The sequence below is a fragment of the Penicillium arizonense genome (genome assembly GCF_001773325.1).
Source record: "Penicillium arizonense strain CBS 141311 chromosome Unknown PENARI_contig066, whole genome shotgun sequence".
NCBI classification, from domain to species: Eukaryota; Fungi; Ascomycota; class Eurotiomycetes; order Eurotiales; family Aspergillaceae; genus Penicillium; species Penicillium arizonense.
In genome coordinates, this window is record NW_019173343.1 from 15,518 (window position 1) to 34,766 (window position 19,249).

The window sequence follows — 19,249 nt, forward strand, 5'->3', positions numbered from 1 at the left end:
TTCCACTGGATGTTGTGGAAGGCTGGTGCCACGAAGTATGCAAGGGCAAAGTTGAAGATCCAGTTGGTTGCAGCTGAGACACCGACGCCCTTAGCTCGGTACTTCAGTGGGAAGACCTCTGCTGCATAGATCCACGCAGTGGGAGCCTGTAGCTGTCAGTAAGGACTTGTAATCAAGAAAGGAAATGACATACCCAAGTCAAGCCGTAGATGCCGGTGAAGATATATGAAAATGCGATGACAGCCATGCCACGATTGGTGCACTTCCACTGGTGGTGAGTGCATAGACGATTGGAGCACTTCCACTGGCAGTGAGTTTAGTGGGTGAACTGCGGGGCGCTCCTCAGCAAAACCCGCTGTGTCTACCTCCATAGATTCAGGACTATAGGAGCTTTGGAGAGAATTTTGCTCCCAGAGTTGTTGAAATAGAGTTTTTCCGAAGAAACAGCCTATAATGTCTTTTGTCACACCGAGTGACGTTACATATTGTGACTGTGGCTGATCTCGACCGAACAATTGATTGGCAAACATATATTTGCGCTGCCGATCACACTCATCTCGCGTAGGGCTGTTAAATCTGTGGCTCGCCTCGAGTTCTAGGTTGTTTGTTGTAAATTGGGCAGTAGCATCCTCCTCCTCCACATACCTAGGAAGGTTCTGCAGAAAGCTCTGAAGTTTGTTAGACATTGATTGCACTTTATACTCCTTGTATTCGTAGAACTCCTCCCTACAAAGAGATTTAAAAAATCCTTGTGCCATAAGTTGTCCCAAATTGTTGTTTTGAAGCAGGCTAATTTATTCAGATTTAAAGCCCAATCGCGAAGCCAATATAGTAAGTCTACTTAAACTTAGATTCTTAGTAGGCCATTCGAAATGATGTCGATTTTTTCTTACGCGGCTTCGCTAGTGGTCGAAATGCCGGCAAGCGAAAAGCCAAAGCTGGATTATAGATATCGAGAACGAGTGCTTAGCTTGTTTTATCTTTATAAATTTGTGTTCTGCAGTCTGAATTTCAAGGATTCCGGCAGCTCCAATAAGATTCTATTGACTTAACATGGCCTTTTTGAAGCTTCCTTTAAATTTCGGAGGACAGAGACAGTGGAGGGCTTTTGCTAGTTCTTCGAGGAACAATATATCTTAGAGAAGCGTATTAAGAGATATTATTCTCCTAGGCGTTTAGAGAAGATAAGTCTTGACCTTCTCCCTATCTTTAGGTATTATAATAAGGGGAAATATCCGTTTTGAATCTATAAGATCCCTAACGCGTCTTCGGTCTGCTAGTGAGATATTAGGCATCAATCCTTCAATCTAGAGCACGGAATCTAAGTCGACAACTAAACCCTATTATAGATTGATAACTACTTTCCACATTTTATATATCTTCCGTAGGTAATAAAGTAGGATCTAGGAATTTAGCTATAGGTAAGCTATACGCGGGTATAAAACTTACCTCCGGGCATTTTAGTCCTAGTATCCTTATGATTTAGGATGATCTTAGAGGTTTCTATAGCCCAATATAAGGTAATAATATATCTAGAATATCACGCCGATAAGTGTCACGTTGTAAGCGTCGTACCTACTTGCGACAGTCTTCGGAACCTAGTCTAGCCCACCATTTTGTCAGGACCTCGACCTGACAGGTGCCTGAGGGTGCCTGAAAGTATACTGCGAGCCTTTGGGCTGCGCAGTGTGCAGATAGATAGGCGCATGCATGGACCATGATGGTCGTGCATTTCGCCTAGTCTCTTAGCTAAGCGCACTGTATTTATTGCACTCGCTGGCCTTCGCATGAAGGACCAGCAATTAGTCTCTTGTGACACCTGCACATACACTTCGACGATAGTCTCTACTTCCCGTACTCATACTGCTACACTAGGACCTCGCAGGGTCCTAACAATTCTAATTGCTCCACCCAGCGAGTACGCCCGGTAGAGCTATCAACCCCTTTTCACTATCATGTCGAGCTCCCACCAAACCCGGTCGCGTTCGCAGCAACAAACTGCCGATACTGCGACCCAACCTCGACCTACACCTGCGCCCCCGTCTGAGCCCTCCCTCGATGAGCTTAGAGACCGGATTGCGCAGGCAGAAGAGGCATTGGCCCGACGTGAACTCGAATCTCGCCTAGATGCGTTGACCAACCCTCGCACCCGAGCGACCGAAGTGACCGACACGCCCCTAGGGACTATTCAGGCCCTACGCCTTCAGCCACCTCGGGCGGATGCGAAGATCAAGCCATTCGCAGGGTCGAATACCCAAGAATACTACACATTCGTGAATCGACTTGAGAGTCACTTCGAACAACACCCCCAGTGGTACGCCTTCGCACCTAATAAGGTGACTGCTGCGGCCACCTATCTGTCAGACGATCGCCACAACCAATGGCGAGCGCACCTACAGTCCTTCTCGGAACGACCCACCTGGCAGGATTTCACCGAATTCTGCTTGCGGCTTGTCAACAACCCCGAGAACATATACCGCGAAGCTACCCTTGCGTACATGCGACGGACCCAGAGGCACAATCAGTCCGTACGTGCGTTCGCAACCGAGCTAGACACTATTCACCGGCAGCTACAATACCCTTATGAAGATGAGCATCGTAAGGAGCATCTCTGGGCCAAGGTCCTAGATGTCATTCGCACCGAAGCTGTCAAATACCCCAATGAGCCTGACACTTACGAGGCTTATATCGGCCACCTTCACATGGTCGAGAACCAGCTTCCAGAAAGGCGGAAGCTGCTTCGCACTCAGTCTGATATAGTGCGGTCGGATCAAGAAGCGAGTATACCCCTTCGGTCCCGTATCACACGTGACCCGAAGACCTATTCGCACCAAAAAGATCACAAAAAACGGAGCGTTGGCGACTCGAACCAGGAGCCTCGCCGTAGCGCATCCAAGAGAAAATTCACTCAACCCCCTACACAATCGGGGGCTGTTTCCTGCTATCGATGCGGGAAACCGGGTCATTATGCTAGTAGCTGCGATCAACCAGACCCGCGAGCTACGCAGGATAAGACCCGACTGTCAAAAAACTAACTCCCCTAGTGTTTAGAGCTGCCAAAGCACTAGTAGGGGTTCCTAGAAGGCAGAGCGACCGAGCCTTCGCATGCGAAGTCTCAATCCTTACCCAGGAGGGTAGTAAGGACGCATGGGCGCTAGTCGATAGCGGAGCAGAGCAAAGCTTCATTAACCAGCGCTGGGCGAAGGAGCACCTTCTAGGTGAGGAAGTGACACCTTCGCAGGGGTCTGTCACATTTGACGGACACCCTATCACTTCCTACGGGAACCGCGAGGTCGACTGCGAAGTTAGGGATAGCGATGGGATCCTGAACTCCCTCGTCATCCCTTGCGAATCTGTTGAGATCGCAGGATACGACATTATCCTCGGACATGATTGGCTCGTGCGAGCTAATCCGGACATCAACTGGGCCGAGGATACGTGGAAATGGCGGCCACCAACTGGCCGAAGGGGAGACAAGATAACTGCAGCGGCTTGCTATCGAGAAATCCTCGCAGGGGCCACGATGCTGGTGGTGTATCCCTACCCTTCGGCGCAGTCAGGGTCTCCTCCGCTGCTTGCTACGGCATTCGGTAAAGGAGACGGCCACCCTGCGCTGCTCGCTACGGCGGCCGGTACGGGGGATGCCTTCCCGGAAACCTACAGGAGTATGAGGACGTCTTCGATGCGTCCCAGGCGGCTAGGTTGCCTGAGAACTCTGCGCATGATCATCCAATCGATCTTCAGCCGGATTCGCAGCCACCTTACCGCCCAATTTATTCATTATCGGCAAAGGAATTGGAGACCCTTAGGGAATATATCGATGATGCGACCCAAAAGGGCTGGATCAGACCCTCACAGAGTCCGGCGGGCGCACCCATCATATTTGTCCCTAAGAAAGACGGTTCCTTGCGCCTTTGTGTCGATTATCGGGGTCTCAATGAGATCACGATCAAGAATCGATACCCCTTACCATTAATTGGTGAGACCATGGACCGGTTATCGGGTGCGGTGATCTACACCCAGCTTGACATCCAGGACGCCTATCATAGGATTCGCATTCGCAAGGGGGATGAGTGGAAAACCGCGTTTCGCACCCGATACGGTCACTTTGAATACACGGTCATGCCATTTGGGCTGGCTAATGCGCCTGCGACGTTCCAGTCATATATCAACCGCGCATTGAGCGATCTGCTCGATATCTGTTGCGTTGTCTATTTAGACGACATTTTGATTTACTCCCAGAGTGAGGAGGAGCATATCCTTCATGTGAAGAAGGTTCTGGACAGGCTGCGCACGTATCGACTGTACGCGAAGCGCAGTAAGTGCCGATTTCATGTACAAGAAGTCCATTTTTTGGGATTTGTGATATCCCCAAATGGCATTTCAATGGAGAAGGATCGCATTGAGACGATCCTACAGTGGCCATTACCCCAATGCGTCCACGATGTACTCCAATTTCTCGGATTCGCGGGATTTTACCGCCGATTCATCGAAGGGTTTTCCCGTATTACAGCACCCTTGACGGCCACCACGAAAGGCCAGGGTAGCACTAAGAAGCGTGCGAATCGCAATAAGGCTACTTTCACTCTTACCCCGGAAGCACGGAAGGCTTTCGAAGAGCTCAAACGCCGCTTCACGGAACCACCGGTGCTAGCCCATTTCGATCCTGCGAAGCCAATTCGCGTTGAACCTGATGCCTCAGGTTACGCAGTCGCAGGGATCGCTAGCCAGCAAGACCAGGAGGGTCGCTGGCACCCAATTGCTTTTTGGTCAAGGAAAATGATTGATGCGGAGACCCGCTATGAGACGCATGATGCAGAATTGCTTGCGATTGTCGAATCCTTTAAGCATTGGAGACATTACCTCGAAGGGAGCATCTACCCAGTGGTGGTGCTTTCCGACCACGCTAACCTGCGCTACTTCATGTCGACCAAGGACCTTAGTAGGCGTCAGGCTAGGTGGGCTGAAAAGTTAGCTGCGTTCGATTTTGTAATCGAGCATCGCCCGGGTGTGAAGAACCCCGCCGATGCGCCTAGCAGGAGACCCGATTACGCACCCAAGGACGGGGAATTCAGGAAGAATTCGCTTTTACCCACACTTCAAGATAAGCTGCGAATCACAATGGGTATAACAGAGTCAAACAGCGGCCAGTTAGCAGAGGCTGTACGTACTCAAGGGCAAGAGGCCCTCGCAGGATGGTCCTGCAAGCGATCTAGTGTAGATCAGATGGAGTCAGGCAGCATAGTTGCACGTACTCCAGGGCAAGAGGCCCTCGCAGGATGGTCCTGCAAGCGATCTATAATAGATCGGACGGGAAATGCTGTTCGGCAGCCTCTCTCCCTTGAGAAAGCAGGAGGATCCTGCGAAAGGTCTAATTTAGACCAAAGCGATGTGAGTGTCGCGCCAGCGCCGGGGTTAGGTGGTATCCCAACGAAGTCCAGTGCTACCGGACCGGTGGCTGAGAATATATGGGATTCCGAGGAACCCATAGTGAGAGCGCAGGGATGGCGAGACAGTTCCGAAGGACCGCGAACTCTCTCCCCTACGCTGGGGACCGGTACTATTGCGTGCCGGGGCCTCGCAGGCTTAAATGGTGATTGGCCAAGTCCTGTAATCGGTGGGAGTGCCGATAGTGCCTGCGAAGATATCAAAGATATAGCAGATGAGTACCATGCCGATGGCGATACAGGGATTCTAGACCCCCTGGTGCCACGCCTCCTTGCGCGGGTAGCAATGGATGGTGAGACAGCATACTCGCACACATTACCAACTTCTATGGTGGAGATTGTCAAGTATGCGCAGGGAAGGGATCCTAAAGCGCTAGATATCTCTCGCCAACTAATAGAGGGGAATAATGGTGCGAGGCTGAATGGTACGCCCTGGAGTAAGACATCAGATGGTCTACTTAGGTTTGATGATCGCGTATACGTCCCTTCAGCGACTGAGCTGAAAGAGGAGATACTGCGAACGCACCACGATGATCCTCAGGGAGGACATTACCGGGTGAAGCGCACCCTAGATGCGGTGCGTAGACGATTCTATTGGCCTGGACTCACCCAATATGTCAAGGAATACGTCGAAGACTGCGAGAATTGCCAAAGGAATTTGGTTCGCAGGCATAAGCCGTACGGGCTATTGCAACCTTTGCCTGTGCCTGAACGGCCAGCGCAGTGGGTCAGTTTGGACTTTATTACTGGCCTACCACCCTCTTCGTGGAGAGGAAGGGTCTATGATGCGATCCTAGTGATAGTGGAGATGTTCACTAAGTATTCCTTTTACCTGCCGTGCACTAAGGATATTGACGCACCCGATTTAGCGGAATTGCTCTACGAGCGCATCATCCCTATTATGGGGATGCCCGAGAACCTCGTCAGCGATCGAGGCAGCCTTTTCACCAGTCAATTCTGGTCCACGTTTTGCTACTGCCTCGCAGTGAGAAGACGTCTCTCTACAGCCTACCACCCTCAAACAGACGGTCAGACTGAGCGTCAAAATCAGACGCTAGAGTATTTCCTCCGCTCCTACGTCAATTGGGAACAGGACGACTGGGTGCGATGGCTCCCAATGGCTCAGTTCGCATATAACCAGACTCCTCACAGTGCGTCCGGTGTCTCCCCGTTCCAGGCACTACTCGGGTTCAAGCCAGACCTCCGAGCTAGCGTGAATGAGCTTCCGCAAGAGCATCACCGGGACGCAGTGAGTCGGATACAGGATATCCAAGAGATGCGACACTTTCTCCATGAGAAGCTAGTTAAGGCGAAAGACGCAATGAAGCGCCATTACGACAAGAATCACCTTGAGAAGGTGTTTAGGGTTGGAGACCTAGTCTACGTGCGATCCAAGCATATTGAGACGGGTCGCCCTAGCAAGAAATTGGATGCAAAGATGATTGGCCCCTTCGCTATCATCGAGAAATTCGGCTCGCAGTCATACAAATTGAGACTACCGCCGCTCCTCCGCCATATTCATCCGACATTCCATGTCTCTATGTTAGAGGAGCATCATGGAAACGCTTCGCAGGAGGGTCCTGCACCCATCATTGTGGATGGTCAACCCGAATACAAGGTTGAGCGCATCCTTTCCCACAAGGGGACCAAGCCTCGCATGTACCGGGTTAAATGGGAAGGCTACGGTGATATAGAAGCAACATGGGAGCCTCGAGAGAACCTGGAGCAATTACAGGCGCTACAGGAATACGAAGAAAAGCTACAGTGCGAACCTGAAAGGACTTCAAAGCGCCAGAGGCGCGCGGGAAACAAATCTTGATGGTATCATGGGGGCTATTCCCCCGGAATTATGTACAGGAAAATGGTCCGGTCTCTGACCGCAAATCATCCTCCTTCCTACTAAGCTCTTGGGCGCCCGCTACGGCTGACCCAAACTGTCACGCACGGTCTCCCATGCGCCGGAAGCCAGGCGCAACGGGGAGAAAACTTGGCTGCTGCGACGCAACAGACGGCGGAGTGGAGACTCCTCCGGAGCCGGAGTTCCCTCAGGAGTCACGAACTTCTCAGGAGAAGACGCAACCGACGACGGGGGCGAGGGAACCTCCTCACTAGCGGCGACCTTGGGGGTCGCAGCGGGCTTCATGGCGGCAGTGATGAGCCGGGTCTTTTGAAGAAGACCTTTCAGAAGCACCACCCGCTGCTCGCTAGTGACAGCAGGAGAGAGCGCGTGCTCCACCTCGGGCACAAGCTCGGGGTATACCTGCGAAGACCCAGTCAGTATTATGCTTGCCTGCGAAGATCCCATGCAATTCCACGTACCGGCTTGCACCCGTGGCGGCCGCTGGCACAATAGAGGCACTTGGTGCGATCTATTGGCAACACGCACTGATGATCTGGGTGCTGCACCAACCGGAAGGTGCAGCGCTGGCATGGAAGCCCTCCATCCAGCCCAGGTCCACCGGCGCGCACCGCGACCTCCTCTTCCGATGAAGAGCTGCTGAAACCGTCCCACGGGGGGAAATCTTCTTCTGCTTGGACCGCCGCGGCGGCCTGGGTAAAGCGCAGGATGTAAGGTTCCGCCACTAATTGACACGCATGAGAGGTTAGCAGTTTTCAAAACAGGGCCGTTTTGCACCAGGGGGGGGGCGAATCTGTGCTGCTGCGAGCCCTCAGGCAATGTCAACAGGAGCATGGAGCTTGTTGCGGAAGCTCCAGCGAAGCCTGAAGCAACGTCAACAAGGACGTGGAGCTTGTTGTGGAAGCTCCAGCGAGGCCTCAGGCAGTGTCAACAAAGGCCCAGGACACGCATGGACACCCCCAGGAAGCCGGGAAAAGCTTCATTTCGAAGCTCATGCGCGTCCATGAGGTTCCTGGGCATCAGGAAGGATGCCCAGGACACAGGGGGTCGCAGGGGAAGAAGAAATCACGTACTTTGAAAGATGGTGGGAAGCGCAGGAGGGAAGAAAAACAACAACAACACAGGACCATGATGTCTATGTTATTCTCCATGCTCCTTCCTCGACCACCACCACCGCCATCTACTCCCATTGAGAGTGCAAACCGTGCAAACACTTCTCACTGAGATGGTTTTTCAGTCGAAACAACAGAGCACGTGACCTTGCAACCCTACACTGGCACCACCAGCGCTAGTTACCTTTCCTGCCTGCGAGCTTTTCCTCCATGAGGTTTTTACTCCAGGTGAGGTTTTAACGGACCATGCTTGCTGGGCTGCCGTACCTATACGTGACTGCGAATACGGAATTCGCACTGCGAATCTTGGGGACCTCAGGCCACGGGCCGTGGCCTCTGAAGGAGGGGGATATTGTCAGGACCTCGACCTGACAGGTGCCTGAGGGTGCCTGAAAGTATACTGCGAGCCTTTGGGCTGCGCAGTGTGCAGATAGATAGGCGCATGCATGGACCATGATGGTCGTGCATTTCGCCTAGTCTCTTAGCTAAGCGCACTGTATTTATTGCACTCGCTGGCCTTCGCATGAAGGACCAGCAATTAGTCTCTTGTGACACCTGCACATACACTTCGACGATAGTCTCTACTTCCCGTACTCATACTGCTACACTAGGACCTCGCAGGGTCCTAACACATTTCTACTCCTAGGCGGCGTTTTAGGAAATTTGGTAGGACCTAAGGGTACGATATATTTCGCCGATAGTAAATTTTATGCTTTCTATCGATTCCTCACGCAATTAGGCGAGTGCCTTAATCGAGATATCTAATAAAATAATTAGCCTTTAGAGATAATCGGCATTGGCTATGCTATCCTACCGTCTCGATAGAGATCAACCAGCCATATAGTCTCTCTAAATCTCTCGCCAGCTTTCAAACGATGTTTCCTATATACACAAGTTATTACATCCTCGCCTTCTAGTATAAGATTTGGCTAATTTGTAGGGTCTAGGAGGTCTTCTCGGGTAAGGTTTGATTTTGTGAGTGCCTTTCTTAAAATATCTTACGCAATAATAGCAGCGACTCTATGCTTAGGTTCTAGATTACCACAGCCTTCGATCTCAAACATTCGAAGTATTTTTGTTACATTTTCTTCGGCGAACCCTCTTGTTCCTATAATTTTATTGTCTTCTAATCTCAGATACTGTAACTTGATAATTGCGCATCCCTAGTAGCACTGTAGTCTTTGAAGGGCGAGGCTGTTTGTTCGCTAACTAAGGATATTTTCGCTTATTTCCATTTTTCTCCGTTTAAAGAAGGCATACAAATCTATCAGGTTAAATTACGGGAAGATAGCTTATTGTTAAATATACCCACGACACTGAAACTAGGGCGCGCTTATTGCCACCGCCCGCTAACCCGTCATAGTAGCGGCACTATAGTGTACTACTCCTTAGTATGTCCGTACTCCCTAGTAAGGCCCTACCCGTTAGTGTCTACCTACCCGTCAGTGTGTCCCTACTCCTCAGTATATCCCTACCCATCAGTGTCTCCCTACCCGTCAGTGTGTCCCTACTCCGCAGTATGTCCCCGCACCTTATACACGCAATACTTAAAACGGTGTCGCACTTATTGGGACGGCCTATTCCTACTGTCTAGATTAAAAAACAACGTGACAAATAGTAGATATAGGGTGCCAGAAAGAGTGTTGCAGAGCACGTCACCGGTGATAACAGCAAATCTTACTGTACTTGTGAACTAACAACTTATGTTGCGATACTATACTACTGCGCCATGATCCCTACTCTCTACTATATGCCGAAAATAGTATTGCAACTATCAAGATGCTCATCCAGCTTCCCGAGTCCCGAGCCTTTGGTGTAGACGCAAGCATCGTCATCAAGCGGCAAGAAACCGAGTAACTGTAGCTTTTCATCCATTTCCTGGTTCCACAGGAAGGCCGAGTCCCGTAGGCCGTACAATGCCTGATTCAGCACGCAGATCCAGTCATTTGCAGAACCTTCATCATCAATATGCTCTAATCCAGTCGGTTGTCTCATGTAGACAGTCGTTTCTTCGTCTCTCGAAGCATTTAGGTAGGCAGCTTTGACGTCGATTTGACGCCATTTCAAACCATAGACAGCAATGATAGACAGGACAGTTTTGACCAGGCATTCCACCACAACGGGTGCGTAGTAATCGGCTGCTTCGTCCTTCTTCTGGAAATTGCCGCAAGCTACCCAGCGGGCTTTGAATCCGATGACGTAGTCTTCCGCGTCTTTCTTGATACTGAATCGCCGTTGGCCCGGCAGCACCTGGGTCTTCCGTTGTCGAATGATCAAGCTGTACGTATTCTTCGCATTAAGGTCTTCAATTTGATCCTCCATCGCTTTCTTCCAGTAGTGCCAGTAGGTTGTTTTCTCGGCTTGTTTGTAGGTTATCGATATTTCAATTTCCGACGCGGTGAGAGGTTTTCAATTCACCATAATACGCTCCGAGGCCATAGATGCTTTGCTAGTATCGGTATCGCCTTCCGTGGCGACGGAGTTGGCTCGCTTAGCAGCTTTCCTCACTTTGTATTCATGTGCCCTAATTTCAGCTTTCATTCTCGGGGCATCGGGGTCATGGTAGACCGGTCCGGGTACGCCAGCATTCCATCTCTTCGAACGGCGTGGCTGGGTTGTTTCAATTGTGTTAATTGGATCAGGGCTCGAGCTGATAGAGATTGGTGCAACGGAGCTCTGACCAGGCTTCTCAGTTGCTAGTGGGTTTTGTTCACTTTGAGACCTAGTCAGAGCTTGCTCACTCGGAGACACTGTCTGAGCTTGCTGGCTAGCAGCATCCTGGACCAGTCACTGATTCAGTGCTTTCACGGCATGTTGTGATATGTCCCTGAGCTTCTATCGATCCTTGTCGGCTTGCCTGCTCCACGGATTCGATCACCGTCGCTTCACGGATCGGATCCTCCCACTCAAAAGGGTATTTGTATTCACCATGGGCGCGTGGAATCGGCAGTCCCGGTGGATGCTTGGGTGACTGACGACGAGATGCCGGTGTGGGTGTAGTATCTGGTACGGCGGACGAGCTTTCGGTTGCTGGTTCGATAGATTCGCTAGCATTTCTAGCATTCTCCGTGTCAGCGCTCATCCTAGAAAGGTTCTCATTGATTTCCTTGAGCTTCATTTCGAATGATTTCTTCTTAGCCATTTGCTGGGCCACTTCCTGGGCTCTGTCCAGCGAATTCTGAGTGTCTTCAGCGTGCTGCCGGATCAGATTTGCTGGTGAGATTGGCTGTGGCACTAGCACTGGCTGTCTTGCCAGTGTCTTAGGCGTCTCAGTAATAGGTGGCATCGGTTGTTTCGGGGGTAAAATCGACGCTCTCGGGCCATGAGGTGTGTGAGTCGGCAAGTCTTCATCAAAAAAGAGTCCATTCATCGAAGACACTAAGCTAGAGAAAGGAAGAGAAAAAGAGAACTGGAGAGACACCAGGAAGCTAGTCTATCTACCTCCTCCGTCCAATCATGTCGGGCCATTGGTCTCACCGCCTTCCACATCCAGCCATCTAGCAAACTTCCCCAAGTGGTCCGAATGTCATGCGTCACAACAAACACTGAGAGCCGCAACGTACTCAAAATAATCTCATTTCTGTACCGAAAATACTCAAAAGACTTGTCATAAATGCATGTCTTATGCACAACAAAATGTTTGCACTGTTTATAGACCTGCGAGTCACCCGTCACGGTTCGCGGTTCCACCCCTGGAACCGGGACTCGCGCCTTGGCGCCCCGCAGGGCCAACGGGGCGGGTGACCCTCGAGTCGTGGGGAGGTCTATCCATTGCTGAATTTTAATTCAGAGATTCGAAAGCGAGATTAGCTACAAGGCTAGAGGGTTGGGTGCCGCCAGCTTTATACCATCGACCCCTATTGGATCACTTGCAAGATTATGCTCGTCGCATCCTCTATATTGCCTCTGCGGAAACCTTAGATCGTGCGCTTTGCTTGGCCCTGCCTTGCTATAGTGGAATGTATGGTGGTCCGAGCGGTCACCCTTCCGAGTCAGTCTATTGGCCGGATATAATAACCACGTATCTACAGGATCCTCGCATTAATCAAGACAGCCAGATCCCCTAGTTTGGGGTATTTTGGTTGCACTAAAATAGGAATCTGGCTTCGACGGCTAGAACATTGCAAATGCCGTTCCAAGATTGGCTCCTATACGACCGTGCCTACGCTGCCCCTTACTCTTCGCTCAATGACCTAAACGCAACAGGTTCGAGCGTGAGGCGAACGAAAGCTCTACGGATAACAGGTTATCCCGCAAGCGTAGGTTGACAATAACCTGTTTCAGCAGTATACCAGACTGCGATGCCAAGGTCGTATAGTTATCAGAGGGTATATCGACGGACTGCTACAAGGAAGCATTTCATACACCCAGCTATAGGGCTAGAGCTATCAGCAAAGGGTACATAAGGACACTCATTCACTAGGCAACGAGGAGGTAAAATTAACTCAAGAACGAAAAGGAAACAAAATCAAGAACAATTTTGGTAAAAAGTGCTAAGATAATCGTATGACGAACATGCCTTTCTCTAGTTCTCAATTTTCTCCCTAAACGTATAACGGGTAAAGGCTGTGAGTTCCGGCAAGGCAGTAAACATAGACCGATGGGAGTAACCTCAAAACCGCATCATTAGGAATAAGAATTGCCGTAGAGAAGATGGGAGAATTGTTGTTGAGCGGGCAAGGTTATGGGAAGAGGATAGACACGGTGAGCGTCTAACTCTGGGTGATATATCTGATCTTGCTGCTAAATGAAGGACTAGTAAAGGTATCTGACGTGGCTGTCGGTTCGAATAGCTTATCTATATCGAATCCGCCCGGTAAGTCCGCAGGCACGTCATAAGTTGGTAGATCGGACTGATGTGGCAGCATACGAGAATCGATAGACATTCAATAGAGCCTAGCGATAGGGAAACCAATTCAGGCTCTGATTGTGGTTTAAAAGTGCTGCCTCCTGCGTGGGGCCGAAGAAGATGTCGTTTCAATGCTGATTTACGAGAAAATCTGGCATGACAAAATATCAGTAGTGTAACGCATGACAGTCGGATCACTTGGAAGGTCTTTGTCAGATGGCTGGATGGGGAAGGCGGTGAGACCAGGAGTCCGATATGATTGGACGGAGGAGGGTAGATAGAATAGTCTCCGTGTCTCTCCTGTTCTCTTTCTCTTCTTCTCTCTAGCTTAGTGTCTCTGATGAATGGACTCTTTTCGATGAAGACTTGCCGCCTCACAAGTAGGGCAATATAAGATAGTAAGATAGTAATCCCAATATATCTAGAGGTACCTTTGGTTGTAAGACACGATAGAGCAAATATAAGGCTTCTCGTTGGTATGAGTGCGCTGGTGCCTAGCGGAGCTTGATGGCTGGACTGGTATTTAGTCCTAAGTTAATCGAACGGGGGGACAGAATCCTTAATGCTCATTTTGTATGAATGATCCCACTTATATCGGCAAAGACATTGTGGCAGTTGTCAACCGCACAAACGTAGGGCTTTTCGCCAGTATGCACTCTCTGATGAACCTTTAATGAAGAACGCTGATTGAAACGTTTGTTGCAGCTTTCTTCGGGACAGGCAAAGGGCCGCACATTTGTATGTATCTGATAGTGTCGCGAGAGATCGGCTCTACGAACGAAAATCTGTTACGGGCGTGTCAGTATGGTCATTCATTACTAAGAATCATCCTGACCTTTTTGCAAGTGTCCCATGGGCACTGGAAATGGCGCATTTTGTGTAGTACGCTTTTTTTTGATGGTTAAGCACTCGTGGATTTGGCTGGTCGAGTTGGTGCGTTAGAAGCTTTACAAGCAGAAAGCAATAAGGTAGAAAGGACAAAAAGAAAAGAAAAAGGTGAAATTTCCACACTCGAACTGCAACCAACTATCCCTGTGGAGCTGACTGTAGCTCTATACCTAAATATCTGCTATGCTATGGTCGCATACGCCAAATAGCCCAGTTGGGCCAAAAAAGCTTTTGTGCTAGATAGAAGCAAAATTAGACCGATATTCCTAGAGGGCTTAGAATTGTAAACAATGTTCGCCCTGTGCTATGGCCACAGTTTTTCGCCAAGCTCTAAATTCTATAGGCTAAGTTTAGATCCCTTAATTTTTTATCTTTTTTTATTTTTACTTTTATTTGCGACATCAAGTGGCCGGATAGAATAGCCGCCATATTTCCGTGTTTTAAGATATTTTTGGTGTCAACCTTTACAACCAGTATCATAACCACGCACGCTTAGGACTCTGATCCCTCTCCCTAGCTGCGCAATGCCGTTGCACTCTTACCGCAATTTCGACTTTGGTGTGCAATGTTGCCTCTTTACAAAGGTTGACAACATATCAATGCTGCGGACTCGTATATAGTATACTCTTGAAAGGTATCCTTTGAGCCGAAGACTTGGGCCTCACGGAAACTAACTTCTGACTGCTAGAACATGCTCTTAAGTCTGTACCGGAATTTATCTGAGAGAAATTGTGTTGCTTATTGGCCGTAGAGCGATGCTGACGTAGCACCTCCTTGTAGCAATCAAGATTGTGTTTAGCTACGCGATCTAGTAATTCTTTCTGCTCCGAATTCAGTCGGGATCACGTGACGCGTTCCCAGTAGTAGAACTGAGCATTAGCTAGCTCTCTCTCTCCCTTTCTCTCTCCTCGGTCTCCACCCGTCGATCATCAGCCCTTTTCCTAGACAGTGAATATCATCACATTCATTGCTTCATATGTCTCTCTTCCTGTGATTCCAAGAAATTCTCTACGATTTGAGGACCGAAAAGATCAACAAATTAAGATACGGCGGCAGCGAGTAGAGCTGGAGGATATTGAACATCACGTACGGCGGTTCTTCTCTGGGGTAAGCGAAATTGTGATCGAGCAGGTGTTGCTCTTGAAAGAGCCATACTCAGACACGCGAACAACCCCACCGGCCGTAGCCACTCCACGCCTGGTTGCGTGCATATATGATGCATGAGGACAACACATGCACAGAACAGGATCTTCTCCGTGTTCCAAGCGACGCTGTTTCTTCTACCGCTGCCGATACTCTTCGGCAACTTTGAGACGGTCTCCCAAGTTATATGATTCCGGACTTCTTTGTCTCTGTCGCCCAGCTGCCACGAACGGTATCAGGAAAGACGGACAAACTGCAGCTAAGCAAGGCCATTCAGGAAATCCCACCCCTTGAACTGCGCGCATACTTTGCTGCGCAGAGAAACAAGAAGCGTTTGGAGACCGAGACGGCTGTGAGGTTATACGCCATCCCCAATGGATTGCTTGATATAGCTGTAGAGACAGTCGGTGTAGATGACAGCTGTTTCCATCTAGGCGGAGACTTCAATTCTCGCGATGAAAATTGCTGCTAACACCCGTCCATAGGAAATGGAGATCAGTTCGCACGATGTCCTCCGGCATCCAACAATAGCGGAGTGGGCCGCCATTGTCGATGCGCAACAGGCGGACGCATTTCCCTCCTAACAGTATGTTCCATACTCAGCGGTCACTGACACGGAACGTGCAGTCATTCTCTCCACGACATCAAACAAAGTCCATCCCTTCAATCAATCAATCAATCAATCAATCAATCAATCAATCAAAGTTCTATTAACCTGTTGGAGCCTAACTAGTATCGTAATGGCTATGCAGGCGCTTCTTTCCGGTTGAAGCAAGAACTCGTGTCCGTACGCCTGATCATGCTCCAGTACAAAAAGTGAGGCTGGTTCTCAAAGAGTGGAAGCACTAGCCCATTACATGTAAGCCAAAACCCATGAAACCCGCAGTACAAATGAGAAATTCAATACCAGTGATGCATTGAATACAAAATGAGCGCGTGGATGCACCGTCCACCTCTCCAAGTCCTCTCTCTTCTCACATCCCATGTAAACACCTCCGCATCATGATCCCAGCCAGTTCGTACTGCTGCAGATCAAACCCCGTTCTCCGACATCCTCACTTCAGCCTCGATTGCTGTTCATTGTTGTTTCAGGCCGTCTAGGGATCGCCCAGTCCGGCAGCGTGTATTCGAATAGCTGAGTGAGACTCTCTCCTTCCTCAAACGTGGTAGCAAGCGGTGGTGAGTGCCCAGCGTCTTCGGGACTCTGCTCCATGATCTCGCGGTCTCCGGTTTCATCGTCGGACTCTTGTCGTTCAGCATGTTGAAACTGAGCAAGTAGGCCGGTTCGGTGCATGAATTGGGCAACGTAGCGGGTTACCAGCGGGTCTGATACAACAGTATCATAATTGGTCAGTTCTCTCATTCCAGCTTTGTGCAACTGGTCAAAAAGCGTCTTTCTTAATGCGCCGTATGTCTGGCATTGAAGCAAGACGTGTCTCGGCGTCTGAGAGCCTTCTCCACAGGGGCACTTATCAGACTCAACTTCATTGATCTTGTATACGAAGTGTCTCAGCGCAATACGCATTGACCTCATTTGTATCATGATCGAAGACCGTGGCTTCGACAGGCATTCGTACAAACGTAAGGTCTTCTTGCTCGGCCACTCCACCAATCACTTCGTGGGCTGAGCGGTCCTCTCGCTCTCCCACTGCTTCTTCCAGCGGTCCTGGATGCGCTCACGGACCATTCGTTTCGCCGCGGAAGTCCATCCCTTCGTCCCAGAAAGTGCGGTCGATATCCTGCCGGCCGTTTTTCTGGGTTGAAGGGATAGTCTTTGTTTGAAGTAGTCGCGGTTGTAACGGTCGTAATAACTATATACAAGTTCCTATCGTAAGGACTGACCGTTGGATTTGAGCCAGGCGTGTATTTCCCCCAAAACGCTTTCATTAGCCGGGAAATTCAAGTGCCATGTGGGGTCCCTAAGCGGGGCCCCTGCCAGGGGCCCTAAAATGTGAGGCCACGCTCTTGGCCCTGGAAAAAAAATGGTTGATTGTATGGTTGACAAGCAAGGAATTCCCCAAAGAACGGTTAGTGGGTCTATGCAGGATCTCTGCCGAGCTAGAAGATAAGACGGATATAATAGCCGACTTATGACAATCATATACGATATATGCCGACTATAATTCTTTGGCACTACGTACGATGATCACCCCCTTGGATGAGCATTATGCGTCTCGCTAAAGAGGCACCTAAGAGCTTACTAAGCACACCATATATTCAATGCCTATACTGACCTCAGAGGAAAGTGTAATCCCGAAGGCTACATGGTCCTTAGCTTATACTATGTGGAACTCGTCTTAGCATTCTTTGCAATTGGGGAGGGAGTTCCCCCTATGCTATAGTCACACCTCCCCTTAATTAGAAAAGTAGTCACGGCTCCTTTATCTATAAAGTAAAAATGATCATATATACGGTAGACTGGTCTTATCTAAGGGAACCCTGAATTAGAAGGGAGAGGAGGATCCTGGGAACATGACTCCCATCGCTCGGCAAGAATAATATTAGATGATACTGTTCTTTGCAAATAGAATAGATTAGGGGCGTTGACAATTTCGAGAGGACTACGTGTACGCTAAGACTCTAGACATCTGACTCCTAGCAGGGTAACATCTATCAGGGTAACATCTATCACTCTAGGGCAAAATACCAGACAATGTTAAAGATCGAAGGGTCACCCTGTAGGATACTTCAACCTAGAAAGTATTTAGAAGGGCTATGTAGATGCGCTAGGGCCATCCTAAAGATTGTCTGACCAAGGCTTTGTCCTGAAGATCTTTCGGTTCTGTATAAATAGGAGAATACTCAGCCTGCCTAAGCTGAGGTATAAAAACCTACGCTAGTGTCCAGTTTTGACATCTTCGTTCTCATCGCAACCATCTGTCTATCAACTGTCATTGTCTTTGATAAAACGCAGCAACCAGCCCTAAATACTCTTTCTTCCTGAATTTCACACCCAAACAAGTACAATCTTCAACAAGATGTATTTCACTGTCGCTGGACTCCTTACACTTGCTATGGCGGTGGCTGCTACGCCAGCAGCGGTTCAAGTCTCGAATAACCGCCGCTCCGCATCTGTTCCGAGCAAACAGTTGTGGCATGCCACTCCTGAGAAAGGTGTTGATTTCAACCAGTTGCAGCAAAAGTGCGGCAATCTGACTGTTTCTTGCTGCAACCAGGTCAATATTCAGAACAATGGAAACAAGGGAGTGACAAGTGGCCTAACCACCGAAGTCCTTGATGCACTTGCCGGCGTTCTCCCAGGCTATGCAAACTCTGCCTGTGCCCCAGCAAGTTCGGCGGCGGATGGTCTTATTGTGATCATCACAGATGCTCTTACTGGCCAGCGTATGTGTACAATGTGCCCAGAACAACCTATGTCATTTACTTACATTTTGAGTGAACAGCTACCACGCCTCAGAACTTTTGTACTGGCGCCACCTATGCATGCTGCCCCGGAAAAGGTGGAGAAGTAAGCAATTGCATATTCCTAGGGACCTTATTACATACTGACAGAACTCACGCAACTAGTGCAATGCTATCTCGGGTGCCCCAACCGCTAGCTCTGACTCTACCTAGGGTGCACTGCCCATGTCCATCCATGACCCATCCTCTCTCCTCTTCTAGGGCTGCAGAAGAGCTTGAATTGTTCCACTTTGTGCTGCTTTTAGCTCGTTTACAGAGGATATCAGTGGCATATTATGCCACTATCGGTCGTGTAATATCTGTTTTGTTCGGGGAATCTTTCGCTGATTTGGCCACACTTACGTGGTTGTCCACTCTTTTTATTTACCAAATTTGTGTTTGTTCTGTGCGCTCTTCCTAATAGGTTATAGTCGAAGTCGTCAGTTCAGACCAATACAGCTTTATATCTTTTATCTACACGAACAGTATATGTTGTGCCTAGTCATACGATATCCCCTCCAATGAAAGAGGTAGCTCCCGAGTCAATTCT

General features: G+C 49.4%; 6 protein-coding genes across 6 annotated transcripts; 3 read left to right on the forward strand and 3 right to left on the reverse strand.

Annotated features, from left to right (window-relative positions):
• Nucleotides 1-8: 8 nt before the first annotated feature.
• Nucleotides 9-247, reverse strand: PENARI_c066G00071 (uncharacterized protein; the record flags this gene model as incomplete). Its single annotated transcript, XM_022637584.1, has 2 exons — nt 9-146; nt 194-247. Coding segments are annotated over 2 exons (192 nt in total), but the record flags the coding sequence as incomplete, so codon positions are not given.
• Nucleotides 248-1,955: 1,708 nt separating this feature from the next.
• On the forward strand, nt 1,956-7,266 carry PENARI_c066G01082 (uncharacterized protein; the record flags this gene model as incomplete). Its single annotated transcript, XM_022637585.1, has 4 exons — nt 1,956-2,961; nt 3,045-3,534; nt 3,597-4,318; nt 4,514-7,266. 4 exons carry the CDS (start codon nt 1,956-1,958, stop codon nt 7,264-7,266), a joined length of 4,971 nt encoding a protein of 1,656 aa, XP_022482559.1.
• A 99-nt stretch (nt 7,267-7,365) lies between these two features.
• Nucleotides 7,366-11,703, reverse strand: PENARI_c066G01141 (uncharacterized protein; the record flags this gene model as incomplete). The annotated part of the gene is made up of 5 exons (XM_022637586.1): nt 7,366-7,707; nt 7,767-8,029; nt 10,190-10,777; nt 10,844-11,195; nt 11,296-11,703. 5 exons carry the CDS (start codon nt 11,701-11,703, stop codon nt 7,366-7,368), a joined length of 1,953 nt encoding a protein of 650 aa, XP_022482558.1.
• Nucleotides 11,704-15,484: 3,781 nt separating this feature from the next.
• On the forward strand, nt 15,485-15,881 carry PENARI_c066G08282 (uncharacterized protein; the record flags this gene model as incomplete). Its single annotated transcript, XM_022637592.1, has 2 exons — nt 15,485-15,649; nt 15,783-15,881. 2 exons carry the CDS (start codon nt 15,485-15,487, stop codon nt 15,879-15,881), a joined length of 264 nt encoding a protein of 87 aa, XP_022482552.1.
• A 476-nt stretch (nt 15,882-16,357) lies between these two features.
• On the reverse strand, nt 16,358-16,840 carry PENARI_c066G10217 (uncharacterized protein; the record flags this gene model as incomplete). Its single annotated transcript, XM_022637593.1, has 1 exon — nt 16,358-16,840. The coding sequence occupies one exon, from the start codon at nt 16,838-16,840 to the stop codon at nt 16,358-16,360; it is 483 nt and encodes a 160-aa protein (XP_022482556.1).
• Nucleotides 16,841-18,275: 1,435 nt separating this feature from the next.
• Nucleotides 18,276-18,873, forward strand: PENARI_c066G03668 (uncharacterized protein; the record flags this gene model as incomplete). Its single annotated transcript, XM_022637587.1, has 3 exons — nt 18,276-18,642; nt 18,702-18,766; nt 18,826-18,873. The coding sequence occupies 3 exons, from the start codon at nt 18,276-18,278 to the stop codon at nt 18,871-18,873; spliced, it is 480 nt and encodes a 159-aa protein (XP_022482554.1).
• Nucleotides 18,874-19,249: the final 376 nt, after the last annotated feature.